The sequence below is a fragment of the Kryptolebias marmoratus genome, linkage group LG17 (assembly GCF_001649575.2).
Source record: "Kryptolebias marmoratus isolate JLee-2015 linkage group LG17, ASM164957v2, whole genome shotgun sequence".
NCBI lineage: Eukaryota > Metazoa > Chordata > Actinopteri > Cyprinodontiformes > Rivulidae > Kryptolebias > Kryptolebias marmoratus.
This window is the reverse complement of record NC_051446.1, coordinates 1,847,785-1,866,849: the sequence shown is the minus strand read 5'-3', so window position 1 is coordinate 1,866,849 and position 19,065 is coordinate 1,847,785. Positions and strand designations below refer to the sequence as shown.

At 43.2% G+C, this 19,065-nt stretch overlaps 1 protein-coding gene across 7 annotated transcripts in view; it reads right to left on the bottom strand.

Annotated features, from left to right (window-relative positions):
* The window catches only part of pot1 (protection of telomeres 1 homolog), a 134,741-nt gene that overhangs the window by 67,017 nt on the left and 48,659 nt on the right, over positions 1-19,065 (bottom strand). For all 7 annotated transcript variants that reach the window (XM_037980784.1, XM_017435587.3, XM_037980788.1 and 4 more), the window contains exon 5: positions 10,276-10,383. In XM_037980784.1, the coding sequence (XP_037836712.1) occupies positions 10,276-10,383 (108 nt within the window). The remainder of the gene's footprint in view (positions 1-10,275; positions 10,384-19,065) is intronic.

Here is a 19,065-nt window from a genome sequence, read left to right as displayed (position 1 = left end):
CTTAATGATATTGTAGACATTAGGTAATATATTCAGCAAGTATTAGATTTTATTAAGTATAGTATTTTATTAGAAATCAGGTCTCTCTTGCAAATGAGTCCACGTGGCTCAACGAGACTAACCTGTATAAATAAAGGTTGAATGAAAAAAAAAGTACTTTTACTTTTAATACTTAAGTATTTTTAAAAGCAAGTACTTTCTTACTTTTACTTAAGTAAAAATGTTAAGGTGGTACTTCTACTTTTACTGGAGTACATTTTTGTCTGTTTATTTGTACTTTTACTTAAGTACAGTGTTTGAGTACTTTCTCCACCACTGTCAATGACAGACAACACACTGGAACACAGTCAGGGAGACAGAAGTGAGTAAAGAACCTATCCGAACAGACAGCTTACCCACAAACTCCCACACAAGACAGACAGCTCACCCAGCCAGAGACAGATTTTTGCCAGGGGACTGAACTTTGCAGTAGCACTAAGAAGAATTTTTCTTGTGGAGATGAGCCACAGAATCAGTCATCTACAACAACAAAATGTCAGAGTTTGATGCAGAACTGTTTTGGAACAAAGTTTCATCCTGCCTCAGCAACACCAAACCACCACCTTCCAACATCAGCAGAGAGACTGTCCCACGAGGACAAGAATGTCATCATCCTCCCAGCAGACTAAAAAGGTGCACAGTGATTTTGAACAAGAAAGATTATCATGAGAAAGTTATGACACTTCTTAGCGACTTAACTACTTATGAGCCACTCAAAAGAGATCCAGGAAGTGGGTACAAGAAGAAGTTGATACAGTGCCTGAAACATTTGAAGCAGGACATGGCTATTTACCATATTCTGTACCACAGACTGTACCCGGGGGAGGCCACACCTAGTCTCTATGGTTCACCCAAAATTCCCCAACAAGATGTACCGTTAAGAATAATTGTTACCATGATTAACTCTGTCATTTACAATGTTTCCAAATACCTGGAGTCGGTACTCAGCCCTCTAGTCGACAGCTCAGAACATCACATACATAAGACCATGGACTTTGTGTATAAGGTGAGGGATGTCATCATGGAGTCAGATGAAACTATAGTCTCTTTTGATGTTACATCACTCTTTACGTGCGTTCCTGTTGCTAAAGCAGTGGAGATGGTTGTTGAAGGTTAAAATTAGACACCACTCTTAGCAGCAGGACCTCTCTTTCCACAGAGCAACGCTTGAAACTGTGTTCCCAGTCAATCTACTTCACATACGAGGGGCAATATTTTGGGCAGAAGCGTTGGTGTGCCACAGGGGTCCTCAGTTTCTCCTATTGTTGCAAACCATCAACTCTGTGGATAAATATATAAAGTTCATATGAGAAGATGTAAAAGATGGCAAGTTGGATTCTTGAACTATGAGGTCACAGTCTCAGATGGAGGACATTTGAAAAATGATGTTTACTGCAAACCCACCCACACAGACCAGTACTTGCGATTTAACTCCCATCACCCTCTGGAGCACAAGTTAGGAGTCATCAGAACTCTGTACCACAGAAAAGACAGCTTACCCACAAACTCCCACACAAGACAGGCCCTGAAGCAATGTGGAAATCCTAAACGGGCCTTCCTGAAAGCAGATATGAAACCCAAACAGGACTCCAGCCATGACCGGATTAAAATAGGACCCCAAACACAGAACCAGACCAGTGGTCATTCCATATGTTGCGGGAGTTTCAGAGAAACTAAGAAGTTTATTTTCTAAACATCATGTCCCTGTGGCATTCAAACCCAAAAATACATTACGGTAAAGACTGGTTCATCCTAAAGATCTGGGTCCACGGCACAAACATAGTAATATTACCTACGCTGTTAAGTGCCAGGAGGACTGTGATCAGTTATACATCAGGGAAACAATGGCCCAGCACAGAATAGAGCAACATCATCAGGTCAGGACTCTGGTTTACTCCCATCTGCAGGCCAGCAGTCACTCTTTCAGGGATGAAGATGTGTACATCCTTGATAGAAAGGAACATTGGTTCAAGAAAGGAGTAAAGGAAGCCATCTTTGTGAAGAGAACCAGGCCATCATTAAACAGGGGAGGAACCCTCTGTGTCCAACTCTCACCCTCTTACAGTGCTGTTATTGTGAGTATCACTCAGTCCTCTGAATACCAAGCAGCCATCAGGGCACCAACAATAGGTCATTAGGATGATGGTCTTCTTTTGCATGTGAACAACTAGTTTTGGGTGTCATCAGCAACTGGTTGATTCACTATGCAAATATGCTGTTTATAAGACAGAGTTTGCTTGCAGCTCCTCAGACTGAAGAAGTCTTTTGGATAAAAGGCTAAACGTTTTCAAGAAAGAACAACCCGTCCAGAGGACTTGACTCTTGTTAGATTCATCTACATGGATTATTAAGCATGCATCAGGATAAAAACACTGTGCCGTTTCCTATTCCCTATGTAGAGATCATGATGTAGTGAGTGAGTGAATGAGTGAACATTTTGAACAAAGTCCAGCTCTAGTACTTTAGAATTTACAGAATGTAAATTGAGAGGAATTTGACTATTTTGAGGGAAAAAAAATTGTCTCACAAATTTCAATAGACAAGGCTGTGAGTCTTTGTGGCTCATGCGAGCAAATTAAGGAGCTTCCACAAATGTTTTGAGAGATTTTGGAGACTCCCTGACAAATGTTGTTCTCCAACTAGTCCCATAGGCTGCTTCCAGTACAAGTTTTAAGTCCCACCTCATCATGTAAACAAACACCAAGATTGTGTGCAGGTGAACGGGCAGGACTTAAAACCCCATATCCCTGGTGCATAGGGTCCTCGAAACCAGATCCTGCTAGCTTCAATTCCCAACAAGAAAATGAGGGAAAATTTTCTCTAGTATTTCTCAAAACAATGAAAACTCAACACAAGATACAAGAAATCAATTTTAACCTAATATTTTCTGTGTCATGATATTAGAGTCAGAATGCACCAAATCACACCAATTTTTAAGTGCTTATTGGGGGAAATGCTGGGAATGCTATGCTATGGGAAGTCCCATAGCCAGTCGACCTTTTATTTGAATTGAATAGCCTTTTACTAATCTGAAAGGGGAAATCACTGTACACATTAATACTTTTTGTTGATTTTTTTTATATATATTTATCGTTTTTATTGAGAAAGCCTGTTACATTACAATGACAATTATGGTAATTTCGTTGTCATTTTACATTGTTTCTCAGTTTTCTCACTTTTTTCTTTAACAGAAAAAAACAAAAAACAAACAAAACAACACACAAACAACACAAATCGAACAACAACGGAAAAGGCAAAGCAAAATCAACAAAAACCAACCAAAACTTAAATGGGAGTGGCGGGGGAGCCTGGGTACCAACCCATCATTAACAACACATATCAAATTCAAACATCAAGCAAAATGAAAATAAGATTTACATAAAATCAGACATAACAGGTTTGACATATTCTGTCCACTTTGACCATATCTTGTAGAAGGTGTCCCTCTGCACATTAATGTGCAGAAATCTCTTAAATCTCTTTCACTACATTAATCCAGTCTTCAATTGTTGGAGGTTCCTGTTTAAGCCATTTTTTTGTGAGGGCCTTTTTGCTCCCTGCCAGCAAAATGAACAGGAGTTTTCGATCTTTGTAGTTGAGTTTGTCGACCGGTATGTTACATAGAAATATGCATTCAAAGGTTAACGGAAAGTCAAATATGAAAATGTTCTGTAAATGTTCATGGATTTGAGACCAATACTGCTGAATGGTTTGGCAGTCCCAGAAAATATGGAAATGATTGGCACCGTCCCTGCCACATCTCCAGCAGGCATCGCCACTTCCCTGATATCGTTTCTGCTCTGGGGTTATGAAAAATCTTCTAATGCTTTTCCAGCAAAATTCACGCCAAACCTTTTATCCTGTTATTGTCCATGGTATCTTGCAGATGTGGTCCCAATCTTCCTCTGGAATCGTTAGGTTACCTTCCTTTTTCCACTTCACTTTAACATAAACAGTGCTGTCCTTCTTACACCGCAGGATGGCGTTGTACAACCTAGAAATAATTTTGCCTGTTTTTGATTTGGTTAGTAATATAAATGTTTCCACCAATCTCAAATTGTGTAAATGTGCTTTTATCTCTTGATTAAAATAATTTCTGACCTGTAGATATCTGAAAAAGTCATCCGCGCATAAATCGTATTTTCTCGTAAGTTCTCAAAACACTGGAACGCCCCCTTATGGACAAAAGAGTAGTAACTAGTTAGGCCTTTTGAAATCCACTTCTTGAATCTATCATCATGTTGATTTGGGATGAAATCTGAATCGTAAGCGCACCGTCGTAGAATTTTAGAGGCATTTTCTAATCCACATGTTCTAATTGCTTCATTCCGGCAGATATCATTACTTGCAATATTGGTTCATCTGTCAAATTGATTTTGCTCTGCAATTTTGTATCAGCTATTATGGCTTTAATCGGTATTGTTTTAATTGTTTCCCCTTCCACATCTTTCCATCCCGCAGCGTAATCCGAACAGCACAAACATATCAAAGGTCTCAACTGAGCCGCACAAAAATATTCTCTCAAACAAGGAAGCCCGCAACCTCCTTTTTCTTTTTTTAATTGTAAAGTTTTGTATTTCACTCTGGCTTTTTTCCCTTTCCAAATATATTTCGATAGCATCTTATCCCATTCTACAAATTGCTTTGAGGGTATAGGAACTGGCAGAGATTGAAATAAATACAGCATTCGGGGAAGGATGTTTAATCTAATTGACTCGATCCTGGAGTGTAGGTCGAAAAAGGGTATGGCATTTCATCTTTGGAAATCCGACTTTATGGCTATATTCAGGGGGGCATAGTTGGCCTCAAACATTTTGGTAGGGTCACGATGTATCACCACCCCCAGATATCTAACACCATCCGCATCTCATTTCCATTTATAGCAATTCTTAATTTCAACTGGTGGGTCATAATTTACCGTTAGTATCTGCGTTTTGTTCACATTAACCCTATACCCTGAGAACAATTCTGATAGGATTTTCATTACTTTGGGGAGAACCTGCGTAGGATGAGATATAACAAGCAACAAGTCATCAGCAAATAGCGCCAATTTTTGCTCCCCTCCTGCTATCCCTACTCCAGTTATATCCCATCTTTGCCTGATCCATTGGCTCAATGGTTCTATGAACAAGGCTAAGAGGAGTGGCGACATGCAGCAACCCTGTCGAGTACCTCGCTTAAGTATGAATGATTCAGTAAGGTCTCCATTAATTTTGATTTTGGCTGTTGGTTTATTATACAACCCCGAGATAGTATTTATTATAGATTTATCAAATCCAAATCTCTCAAGTACCTGATATAGAAAGGACCACCTCACCGAATCAAATGCCTTTTCGGCGTCTAAACTTAACACTAAAGTCTCTATTTTTTGTCTATGAACCTGGCTCATTATGTGCAAAACTTTCCTAATGTTGTCCTGAGTTTGGCGATGTTTAATGAAACCTGTTTGATCATTATGTATTAGTCCTGGTAAAATTGTTTCAAGTCTCTTTGAGATGATGGAGGTGAACAACTTATAATCAATATTTAATACACTGATTGGGCGGTAGTTACTACAATCTAGGTTATCTTTTCCTTCTTTCGGAATTATAGAGATTATTGCTTCCCTCCACGAGGGAGGTATGATTTTTTCCTTCATTACCCAATTAAATGTTTCTGTAAGGTGGGAGTCAAATGATCCTGCATTATTTTATACCATTCTGGACCAAATCCATCCGCCCCTGCCATTTTTTCCCCTTTTAGTCTTTTAAATGCTGAGTGAATTTCTTCTATGGTTATTGTGGATACTAGCATTTTATTTTGTTCCTCTGTCACTGTTGGTAACTCTAGTTCGGACAGAAAAGTATTGACATTTTGGTTATTATCCACATGGGTTTGGGAATAAAGTTTTCTGTAATAGTTCTGAAAACATTGTTGAATTTTCTCCTCTTCCGTTTCTATCCGACCATTTAAAGGATTTATTTTATGTATAGTCCTCTCCGCCTGCTGCTTTCTGAGTTTATACAAAAGAAGTTTTAGTGATTTTCCCCCTACATCACCGTATTGCTGCTTGTTAAAAATGATTTTTTTCTGTATATCAATCGTGTTTAGGTCATCTAATTCTTTTTTAAGCTTTACCATTTCAGATTTAATGTCATTGTTCGTAGTCTTGGAGTGTTGGTGTTGCAGCTTTAACAATTTATCTTCCAGGTATTTACGTTTTTGCATATCATCTCTTTTTAAGTGGGAGGATATACTAATTATTTTCCCTCTAATCACCGCCTTCAGTGCATCCCACAATATTCCTGGTGACACCTCCTCATTATCGTTTTGAGCTAAATAGTTCTCTATTTCTTTTTTTAAATTTTCTTTAATGTTTAGGTAGTTTAAAATATTTGTGTACAGCCTCCATGATGTAGATCTATTTTTCCTGTTCAGACAAATATCAGCATAAACTGGATTATGATCAGAAATTGTACAGGGACCAATTTCACAGGTTCTGATTTTAAACAAATCATTCTTGAATATGAGAATGTAATCTAACCTTGAATATATGTTATGTGGGTATGAGAAGTGGGTGTATTCTCTATTAGTTGGGTGATGTTCTCTCCATACATCAACTAGTCCTAATTCACCCATGAGGTGTCCCATTCTCTTACCAATATTTCGTGCATCGCCTTTCCCATCAGAAGAGTCAAATTTGGCGTTTAATAGGATATTGAAGTCACCCCCGCATATTAAAGTTCCCTGACTGTTGTTGCAATTTTGAGAATCTGTTTGTACAGTGACCAATCGCTACCAGGAGGAATGTATACATTCAGGAGGGTAGTCATGGTACCATCAATCTTGCCTGTTATCATTATGTATCGACCTTCCTTATCTTTGTATTCTGATATATCTTCATAATTAAGAGTTCCTGATAGTAAAATTGCCACTCCCCTCCGCCTCCCAGAACTGTGGGAAGAATAAAACACATGTATAAAACCCATCCTGTTCAATTTAGCATGTTCGTTATCCGTTAGATGCATTTCCTGCAGTAAAACAATTTGGGCTTTGTCTCTTTTAAATTTAGATAAAACTTTCCACCTTTTTACTGGACTATGCAAACCATTAATATTGTTCGACACCAATCTTATCAACCTGCTACTCATCTAAATTATATTTCTTAACTACAACACATAGATTAATGGGCTCCCGCTCACTCTTGAAAACACTAAACATAAAATACATAAAAAAATCAACATCCAGAACAAACAAGGCTCAAACTGAGCTCTTGACTTCCTAGGTGGGGGTCTCAGACGTAGACCCTGCTTCACCTCCAAAGGCAGCTTCCTCATCGGTTAATGAAGGGGGCCCTTAGTGGCTATGGCCTCAGTGTAAACAGCACCGTGAGAAACCCAACTTATTTACTTAATGAACATCATAAACCAAATGCAAGTCTTAATTCTTAATAACAGAGTGGATAAACCTCAATTTTCCGTGTGCGTGGGAGCCGTCCTCTTGAAGGCTCTGAGTTTTGCTTTGTAGCCGGCTTCGGGGTCCCGCCTCCTGCTGGCCGCACCGCTCCCCGGTCCCCTGCGCACCCTGCTCCAGGACAGCTGCTTCAGTTGCTCCAGGACCGTTTCTACAGACTTGACGATCCGCACAGCGTATCCTCTGCTGGACATGTCTTCAGTAGCTTCCACCACCGTGTTGTAAATCTTTGTTTCATCGGCATATTTCACCCTCAGCCGGGCTGGGAAAAGGGTCTGGAAAGGGATCTGCTGCTCCTTTAGGATCTTGCGCACTTCGGCGTATTCTTTTCATTTTTTCAGAATCAGAGGGGGATAGTCATGATCTAAACTCACTTGCTTGCCATTCCAGGTAAATCCTCTTTTCTGCCATGCCTTGCGGAGGAGGATTTCTTTGGTTTTAAAACTGAGGAATTTCACAATAATAGACCGCGGTGGCGCGTCGCTTGGAGGTGGAGGGCCTAGAGAGCGGTGCGCCCGTTCAATGTGCATGTTGAGCTAGTCTTGGAACAGCGCCAAGCCCTCACGGAGCAACTTCTCCACAAAGTCTCCCATTGATGCAGAGTCCCGTTCTGCCGCCTCGGGTACGCCATAGATGCGGATGTTCTCTCTTCGTGTGCGGCTCTCTAGGTCCATTAGCTTATCCTCAAGCTTTATTTGTAGCTTTATTATTTCAGTGACGGCGTCTTCCGTGGTCAAAATCCTCTCCTCCGCTTTTTCAATCCGACCCTCCGCCTCGTCTAGTCTGACGTTCATCTTTCGCATTTCCTCTTTAATTTCCCCCAAATGTGCATTATTTTCTGCAGTACCGTCTCCCATTCAGCCATAGTGCCACTGTTGGTCGCTTAGCTCAGGTCGGAAAGTGCAGCGGTAATTATTCAAAGCCGAGATGGGCAGCGGTTAGCAATAGCCGAGATGCTAGCAGTATTTTCTCGATTTTAAAAGTCCGCTTTTTGACGCTACCAAGCATCGGTTTAGACGTATTTCGCTTACCCCAGTTCTTTTTCACCTTTATGGATATGTTTTCGTCGTTTTAGTGGGGTTGGGTTTTCAATTTCTTAGGTTTTCTCGGAAGCTCGTTCACAGCGTGGCCATCACGATGACGTTCAAACCGGAAGTCACACTTTTTGTTGATTTTTGATAAGCTAATCTATTTTCAAGCAAACAGTTTAGAATGGTTTTACTCCTTGTTCTTTAAGTGGATTTTCACAGCTTTAAGGGACAAAATCTTTGACAAACTACCTTATGCCTCTTTCACACGGCCCCTAATTCAGAAGTCCGGCTCTACTCCGTTCTACTCTGCTCGGCTCGATAAAGAATGCATCGCGTTCACACCGGCGCTACTGAAGCTTAGCGCAAGTTGTGGGGATTCTCCTGAGACTTCAGGAAGAGAGGCGCAGTGGAAGAAATGCTCTGGATGCAGCGATTGTTGCATGGAGTAGGACAGCTGTTATCCGCCGGAGATTTCAGGCTTTACAGCGCCTTCAGCTGGGGGACAGACGGCATAAATGTTGCAGGGTAAGCTAACGCTGTTGTTTATATTCCTACCGTTCGCTCTTTATGCTTGCATCTGGTCACACCTACGACCAATGAGTGAACAGGAGCTAAGCTTGCGCCACCCATGAAGCAGGGCTGGCCCGGCTGGCCCTACTCTGAAGCAGGTACCAAAGAAGCAGGGACTGAGTGCGAAAAAATGCAGATGTGAACACTCGCAAAGCGAGCCGAGTAGAGTGGAGCCGGGACCGTTAGGGTCTGTGTGAAAGGGGCAATAGTCTAGCAAAACGAGGTGGTGCATTCTGTGGAAGTTCTGAGTTCATTACCTGATTTTTAGTCTTGATTTTATTTTTGTTTTACAAAATTCTACACAGCTCTGATGATAGTGTTCTACTACTATATTGCTTCTCAGTGAGCAATGTTCTCCTTAAAACTGAAGACATACAAAGCAGGTAAATGACAAGTCATAAATATCTTCAGGTTGATTCATTTGAATGAGCCACCAAATCAGTCAAATTCTCTATCGTTAACATGGTCAGTTTCTTCTAACCGTTTAAATTTGACTGTAGAAACATTAAAGAGCCAAATATGAAAAACTACCTGTGTTGGAACAAAACTTTTTTTCCCCACATACTGTTTTTGACTAGGGATGTGCAATGATTTTCAAATATATAAAGTCTAGTTAAAATGGAAAAATTCTAAGAATTAATGCAAACATCACAAACATCTCTTTTTCTTTCATATTTGTGTTTTTTTCCCAACACAACAATCTACTGTCAACCAATTGCCCAAAAGATAAAAAAATCAAAACAACTTTGAGTACTGAAATGCCCATCCCTATCTGTGATACAAATTTTAAAAGTATTCTTGCTTTTTTCATGTCAGATTACTGAAGTTATAGTAAAATAGTAGAGCATAAGTTATATTAGAAGGTAAACGGGGAAAAAACAACTACACTTGGTGACACATCTGACTGTCTGACAGTAGCACAGACTGATGTATAATTTATAGCTTCTACAGAATTTTTTATGCTCTAACAAACTGTTACAGCCTGCAGAACAAATTTACACTGATACACTAACAGGTAATGAAGCTGACATCCTGTGGTTCAGATAGAGACGGTGAGAAGTACATGTGTACCTGAAGTCACAATCAGCTGTGAAGCCTTTAGTGTAAATATGTAAAAAGAAAACAAATTATATATGTATGCATACATTAAAATAAAATAAAACAGACACATAAAAGTGCTCACATAGATGCATGCATCATCTCTTGACAAGATCAGGTTATAGGGGTGAAGGTTGTCCTTTTTAGCAGTGGGAGATTTGCTTGCAATGAAGCCAGAGGCCATCACCACATCCTGCAAGAAAACTCAAGATTAACAACAGCAGACAATAAATAACAGATTACAACTGAGAGAGCTCAGACAGATAAATACACATCTGTCTTCCTAAAAGGCAGACAGATTGAAGCAGCAGATGCTGCATCCTTGGAGAACATTTAGCAAGATGTCACAACAAGCCACAGATGATGAGATGGTGTGAAAAGTGAAGATTGTCTTATGGTTGGTCTGTCAGTTGCCCTCAACATGACTTTAAAGCCCCCACTGACAAAGGGACAGCAGATAGTCTGAATAATCATGTTAGGGAAACGCGTATCCTGACAAGACCTCTGCTTTGCTACTAACTGCAACAGCAGTTTAAGCTATGACTTCCTGGATTCAGCAGACTTTACAGAACTTTGACTTTTATTAAGAAAGCCCTAAAAGGAACCTAAAACATAGTCAGATGCTGCCTAGGGGGATTATCCCTAAAGTGCACACTTTGGCCTCCTGAGACACAGATGGGTTCAACTCCTGCCAACACCTTCACACAGAATCTCATTGTGCAGAGATGTGTCAGTATCAGAATGTGAAGTGTCACAGTGAGCTGAGGAAGGCAGTTTAAATCACTTTGTGGAGTTTCAGACATGAAGAGGTGACATGAGTTTTGACACATGAAAGAACAACTTGACTGAGAAAAAAAAGGAGCTAATCCCCATCCATCCCTTAAAGCTTACTTTAAAGCTATATTTATTAATTTTAAATTCCAGGTTGTTCTTTTACAAATGTGTTTACTACAATAACAACATCTACATTTAAATATAAGAAACATCAGATTTGCATTCCTCAAGGTAAATGTGCTCTGGTAGATGAAAGGAGTGGATCTGGTTGTTTTAAGTTTGAAGAGGGTTTTAGTTACTAAGGGCAAATCAATCTTATTCAAATATAGATAAGAGCTTAATTTTATGACAGTTTAAACCAGATATTTTCATACAAAGATAAAAAGACAGAACCATTTTTTCCCCACTGTCTGACATTAAATCAGACTAAACCTTTCCTGTTTTAGGTCAGTTACAATTCCCCAAATCATTGCTATTTGCTAAATTCTCGAATATTGACAAAAAAAATAAAAATAGAAAAAAAATTTTTTTTAAAAGTCACAAGTTTACATTCATTTTCTTAGTATTTGGTAGAGCTGCCTTTAAATACACTGCTCAAAAAAATAAAAGTAACACTCAAATAACACATCCTAGATCATAATGAATGAAATATTCTCACTGAATACTTTGTTCTGTACAAAGTTGAATGTGCTGACAACAACATTACACAAAAATCATCAATGGAAATCAAATTTATTAACCAATGGAGGCCTGGATTTGGAGTCACGCACAAAATTAAAGTGGAAAAACACACTACAGGCTGATCCAACTTTGATATAATGTCTTTAAAACAAGTCAAAATGAGGCTCAGTATTGTGTGTGGCCTCCACGTGCCTGTATTACCTCCCTACAACACCTGAGCATGCTCCTGATGAGGTGGTAGATGGTCTCCTGAGGGATTTCCTCCCAGACCTGGACTAAAGCATCCGCCAACTCCTGGACAGTCTGTGGTGCAACGTGATGTTGGTGGATGGAGCAAGACATGATGTCCCAGATGTGCTCAATCGGATTCAGGTCTGGGGAACGAGCGGGCCGATCCATAGCTTCAATGCCTTGCCCTGACACACTCCAGCCACATGAGGTCCAATATTGTCCTGCATAAGGAGGAACCCAGGGCCAACCGCACCAGCATATGGTCTCACAAGGTGTCTGAGGATCTCATCTTGGTACCCAATGGCAGCCATGCTACCTCTGACGAGCACATGGAGGGCTGTGCGGCCCTCTAAAGAAATGCCACCCCACACTATTACTGACCCACTGCCAAACCAGTCATGCTGAAGGATGTTGCAGGCAGCAGATTGCTCTCCACGGCATCTCCAGAGTCTGTTACGTCTGTCACATGTGCTCAGTGTGAACCTGCTTTCATCTGTGAAGAGCACAGGGCGCCAGTGGTGATTTTGCCAATCCTGGTGTTCTCTGCCAAATGCCAAGCGTCCCGCACGGACGGGCTGTGAGCACAACTCCCATCTGTGGACATTGGGCCCTCATACCATCCTCATGGAGTCAGTTTCTAACCGTTTGTGCAGACACATGCACATTTGTGGCCTGCTGGAGGTCATTTTGCAGGGCTCTGGCAGTGCTCCTCCTGTTCCTCCTTGCACAAAGGCGGAGGTAGCAGTCCTGCTGTTAGGTTGTTGCCCTTGTACGGCCTCTTCCACATCTCCTGGTGTACTGGCCTGTCTCCTGGTATCGCTTCCAGCCTCTGGACACTACGCTGACAGACACAGCAAACCTTCTTGCCACAGCTCGCATTGATGGGCCATCCTGGATGAGCTGCACCACCTGAGCCACTTGTGTGGGTTGTAGAATCCGTCTCATGCTACCACGAGTGTGAAAGAACCACCAACATTCAAAAGTGACCAAAACATCAGCCAGAAAGTGGTCCCACCTACAGAACCACTCCTTTACTGAGTATGTCTTGCTAATTGCCAATAATTTCCAACTGTTGTCTACTCCATTTGCACAACAGCATGTGAAACTGATTGTCAATCAGTGTTGCTTCCTAAGTGGACAGTTTGCTTTCATAGAAGTTTGATTTACTTGGAGTTATATTGTGTTGTTTAAAAGTTCCCTTTAATTTTTTGAGCAGTGTATATGACTTGGATCAAATGTTTATGGTTTCCTTCCACAGCTTCTCACAATAGTCAATTTCTGACAGAACTGAGTCAGATTTGTAGGCTGCCTGGCTCAAACACACCTTTTCAGCTCTGCTCACAAATTTTCTGTGGGGTTGAAATCAGTGGTTTGTGAAGGCCACCAAAACATTAACTTTGTTGTCCTTAAGACAACAACTTAGTTATTTTGTTGTAACTAATTTGGCAGTACGCATTTGGAAGATTCATTTATATCCAAGCTTTATCTTCCTGGCTGATGTCGTTAGATGTTGCTTCAGTGTTTCCACATTATGTTCTTTCCTAATGATGCAATCTATTTTGTTAGATGTACAAATGCCTTCAGCTGCAAAACACCCCACAACATGATGCAGTTGGGATCATGCAAGCGTCCCACTTTTCCTCCAAATGTAACAATGCAAACATTTCAGGAACACAGAACTTGTTTCCTTCCTAAGTGATATGTTGGCAGAGCATGCCCATGATGTTTATACTTATATATAATTGTTTGAAAAGGTGAACATGGCACCCTTATGCATCTGATATCGTACACAAGGATGGACATGAGTTGTGAAAGATTTGGCTGCTTTATTTTGATTTTCTCATGATGTCAAATGAAGAAGTAGTGTGTTTAAGGTGTGCCTTAAAATGCATCCACAGCAGGGATGGAAATTAAAAAATATCTCCACTAGCCACTGTGGCTGGTGGAGAAATGTTTTTACCACCCACTCAAACATTTTACCAGTGACTATTTTTATTTGTCCCAGCTGTCGGCAGATTTCTTTTTTTCAAAGATTTTTAAAAAATAAAATAAAATACTTCTGCTCAAATTATTTAAAAAGTGCTGAAACCAACCTTTCTTGAAGTTTCACAAATCAAATAAAGGTTTTGCAAATCACACACTAGGATTTAAATATTCTATTACTGCAAATTAATCTAGTTTGTAAAGAGTGATGTCAGCAAGGACGGGTGTTTTCATGAACTACTTATCAGTATGAATTGCAGATGAAGTGGGTTTATTTATTTATTTTATTTAAATTTTTAATCCCATAAAAACCAAAACACTTGTGAAAAGCAGTTTTGTGTGTAACAGATGTAACAAAACTTCCACCTTGACTTTTAATACTGTATTTTCCAGACTATAAGGCACAATTAAAAGCCTTCAATTTTCTCAAAAAACGACAGTGTGTCTTATAATCTGGAGTGCCTTATATATGTAAGAAGTCATAATGTTTTAGTACGACTTTGGTAAACTACAAAGGTGTACCGCTTGCAGCATTAAGACTCAGTTATAGTTACACAGGGCTCCACGCACGGCACGGGGACCTGAGCGAACAGTGTAGGCATTTATACTTTATGTTTATGTCGGTGCAGTATTCTCCGAAAACACAGGGGGCTGTTTTGTTTCGCTTAATGCCCCTTATAGTCTGGTGCGCCTTATATATGACATAAGTTCGGAAATGGACCAGTCATTGACAGTGCATCTTATAATCAAGTGCGCTCTATAGTGCGAAAAACACGGTAATCCATCCATCCATCCATCTTCTTCCGCTTATCCGTGGTTGAGTCGCGGGGGCAGCAGCCTAAGCAGGGAGACCCAGACTTCCCCCTCCCCAGCCACTTGGGCCAGCTTCTCCGGGGGAATCCCAAGGCGTTCCCAGGCCAGCCGAGAAACATAGTCCCTCCAGCGTGTCCTGGGTCTTCCTCTGGGCCTCTTCCTGGTAGGACGTGCCTGGAACACCTCACTAGGAAGGCGACCAGGAGGCATGCCCAAGCCACCTCAACCGGCTCCTCTCCGACATGGAGAAGCAGCGGCTCTACTCTGAGTCCCTCCAGGATAACCGAGCTTCTCACCCTATCTCTAAGGGAGAGCCCAGACACCCTGCGGAGGAAACTCATTTCAGCCGCTTGTATTCACGATTTCATTCTTTCGGTCACTACCCAAAGCTCGTGACCATAGATGAGGGTAGGAACGTAGATCGACCGGTAAATCGAGAGCTTCGCCTTTTGACTCAGCTCTCTCTTCACCACGACAGATCGGTACAGCGCTCGCTTCAGCGCTCGCTTCACTGCAGACGCTGCACTAATCCGCCTATCGATCTCCCGCTCCATTTTTCCCTAATTCGTGAACAAGACCCTGAGATACTTAAACTCCTCCACTTGGGGCAGGACATCTTCCCCGACCCAGAGAAGGCACTCTACCATTTTTCGGCTCAAGACCATGGCCTCGAATTTGGAGGCACTGATCTTCATCCCAGCTGCTTCACACTCGGCTGCGACCCGCTCCAGCGAAAGCTGGAGATTACGGCATGATGAAACCAACAGGACCACATAATCTGCAAAAAGCAGAGACGCAATCCTAAGGCCACCAAAACGGATCCCCTCGACACCTTGGCTGCACCTAGAAATTCTGTCCATAAATGTTATGAACAGAATCGGTGACAAAGGGCAACCTTGGCGGAGTCCAACTCTCACCGGAAACAAGTCCGACTTACTGCCGGCAATGCGGACCAAGCTCTGACACCGGTCATATAGGGACCTAACAGCCCGTATCAAAGGGCCCGGTATCCTATACTCCACAGGATTCCCAGAGGGACACAGTCAAACGCTTTCTCCAAATCCACAAAACAGATGTAGACTGGTTGGGCGAACTCACATGCACCCTCAAGGACCCTGCTGAGAGTGTAGAGCTGGTCCAGTGATCAACGACCAGGACAAAAACCACAGTCCTCTCCAGAACCCCCAAATAGACCTTACCAAGGATGCTTAAGAGTGTGATCCCTCTGTAGTTGGAACACACTCTCCGGTCCCCTTTTTGAATAAGGGGACAACCACCCCAGTCTGCCAATCCAGGGGAACTGCCCCAATGTCCACGCAATATTGCAGAGTCACGGGAACCAACACAACCCTACAACATCCAGAGCCCGAAGGAACTCCGGGTGAATCTCATCCACACCCAGAGCCTTGCCATGAGGAGCTTTTTAACCACCTCGATGACCTCAGCACCGGACATTAGAGAGCCTGACACAAAGTCCCCAGGCTCCACCTCCTCAATAAAAAGACGTGCTGGTGGGATTGAGGAGGTCTTCGAAGTATTCCACCCACCGACCTACGACATCCCGAGTCAAGGTAAGCAGCACACCACCCCCACTATAAACAGTGTTGGTGCTGCACCACTTTACCCTCCTGAGACGCCGTATGGTGGACCAGAATCGCCTCGAAGCCGTGCGGAAGTCGTGCGGAAGTCTTTCTCCATGGCCTCTCCAAACTCCTCCCATGCCCGAGTTTTTGCCTCAGCGACAACGCGAGCAGCATGCCGCTTGGACTGCCGGTACCCGTCAGCTGCTTCTGGAGTCCCACAGGCCAAGAAGGCCCGAAAGGACTCCTTCTTCAGCCTGATAAGCATCCCTCACTGCCGGTGTCCACCAGCGGGTTCGACGGCTTCCACCGTGACAGGCACCAACTACCTTGCGACCACAGCTCTGATAAGCCGCCTCAACAATGAGGGCACGGAACATGGCCCACTCGGGCTCACTGTCCCCCACCTGCCCCGGAACATGTTCGAAGTTCTCCTGGAGGTGGGAGTTAAAGCTCCGCCTGACAGGAGACTCCGCCAGACGTTCCCAACAGACCCTCACAATACGTTTCGGCCTGCTAGGTCTGACCGGCATCTTCCCCACCATCGGAGCCAACTCACCACCAGGTAGAGGTCAGTTGACAGCTCCGCCCCTCTCTTCACCCGAGTGTCCAAGACATACGGCCGCAGATCAGATGAACTGACAACAAAGTCGATCATTGAACTGCGACCTAGGGTGTCCTGGTGCCAAGAGCACATATGGACACCTTTATGTTTGAACATGGTGTTTGTTATGGACAATCCATGACGAGCACAGAAGTCCAACAACAGAACACCACTCGGGTTCAGATCNGGGGGGGGCGTTTCTCCCAACCACACTTCTCCAGGTCTCCCTGTCATTGCCCACGTGAGCGTTGAAGTCCCCCAGCAGAACAACAGAGTCCCCAGGAGGGGCACTCTCCAGTAACCCCTCCAAGGACTCCAAAAAGGGTGGGTAATCTGAACTGCTGTTCGGCGCATAAGCGCAAAAAACAGTCATGACCCATCTCCCCACACATAGGCGGAGGGAGGCTACCCTCTTGTTCACTGGGGTAAACCCCAATGTACAGGCACCAAGATGGGGGGCAACTAGTATGCCCACTCCTGCTCGGGGCCTCTTGCCAGGGACAACTCCAGAGTGAAAGAGTGTCCAACCCCTCTCAAGGAGACTGGTTCCAGAGCCAGAGCCGTGTGTTGAGGTGAGCCCAACTATTTCTAGCCGGAACCTCTCAACCTCACACACCAGCTCAGGCTCCTTTCCCACCAGAGAGGTGGCATTCCATGTCCCAAGAGCCGAGGATCCGACTGCCAAGGTCCCCGCCTTCGGCCACCATTCATAACACATTGCACCCGATCCCTTTGGCCCCTCCCTTAGGTGGTGAGCCCATGGGAAAGGGGACCCACATCTCCTCTTTGGGCTGTGCCCGGTCGGGCTCCATGGGCGAAAGCCCAGCGACCAGACGCTCGCCAATGTGCCCCATCTCCAGGCCTGGCTCCAGAGTGGAGTCCCGGTGACCTGCGTCCAGGCGAGGGAACACTGCATCCAAAATTGTTATTCTTCATAAGGAGTCTTTGGGCTGCACTTTGTCTGGCCCCCTCACCTAGGACCTGTCTGCCTTGGGTGACCCTACTAGGGGCATGAAGCCCCTGACAGCATAGCTCCTAGGATCATTGGGACACTCAAACCCCTCCACCACGGTAAGATGGCAGCCCAGGGAGGGGGTAATAATTTTAGTAAATTACTATTTTGTACATGTGAAAAACATATTGACAATTTCTGTGCCCTTAATGTCTGGAACCTCCCCTGAACTCTAGCGCCCTCCAGATTGGGAACCGATGGACTAGAGGAGTATCACAATGTGGCTTCTGCACACAATGATGGGCCAAAGTTCACCGTTGTCCTTTGTTTGTTGACAAAGGAAGATGCACAGTAGTACTTAACACTTCTGAGTACCAGGAAAAAATATCAACATTACTGAGTGACAGCACCACCTATGAGACCCTGAAGAGGGACCCAACCAGCTCTTACAAAAAGAAGGTCACGGATTACCTACAGAAAACTGGAGAAAGACAAAACTATCAATCGATCTTTGTACTACAGATTATACCCGGGGGAAGCCACTTCCTGCCTGTATAAACTTCCCAAAATACATAAGGAAGGAACACCTCTCAGACCCATCAACAGCAGCATGAACTCAGTGACATACAACATTGCAAAACATCTGGCTGGTATTTTAGCTCCTCTTGTTGGAAACAAACCCCATCACATAAAGAACTCTGTTGACTTTGCCAACAAAGTTCAACATTTGAAGCTAGCCCCAGGAGAAACTCTGGTATCATTTGATGTTACTTCTCTTTTCACTTGCATACCTACATCAGAAGCAGTGGAAACCGTCAGAAAACGACTCTTACAAGATCAGGATTTGAACAACAGGACCAACTTCACTCCAGATCAGATCTGCACCCTGCTGGACCTCTGCCTTTCCACCACTTATTTCAAGTTTAATGACAGTTTTTACAGTCAGAAACATGGTTGCGCCATGGGATCTCCAGTGTCACCAATTGTGGCTAATCTCTACATGCAGGAAGTGGAGCAGAGAGCCCTGAACTCCTTTGAGGGACCTACACCAAGCCATTGGTTCAGATATGTGGACGATACCTGGGTCAAAATTCAAGCGAAAGAAGTTGAAGCCTTCACCAGACACATCAACTCGGTCGACAACAACATCAAGTTTACCAGAGAGAATGCTTACGACAATAAGCTGCCTTTTTTGGACTGTCTGGTTCACATGGTAAGAGAGGACAGTCTCAACATTGAAGTCTACAGGAAACCAAC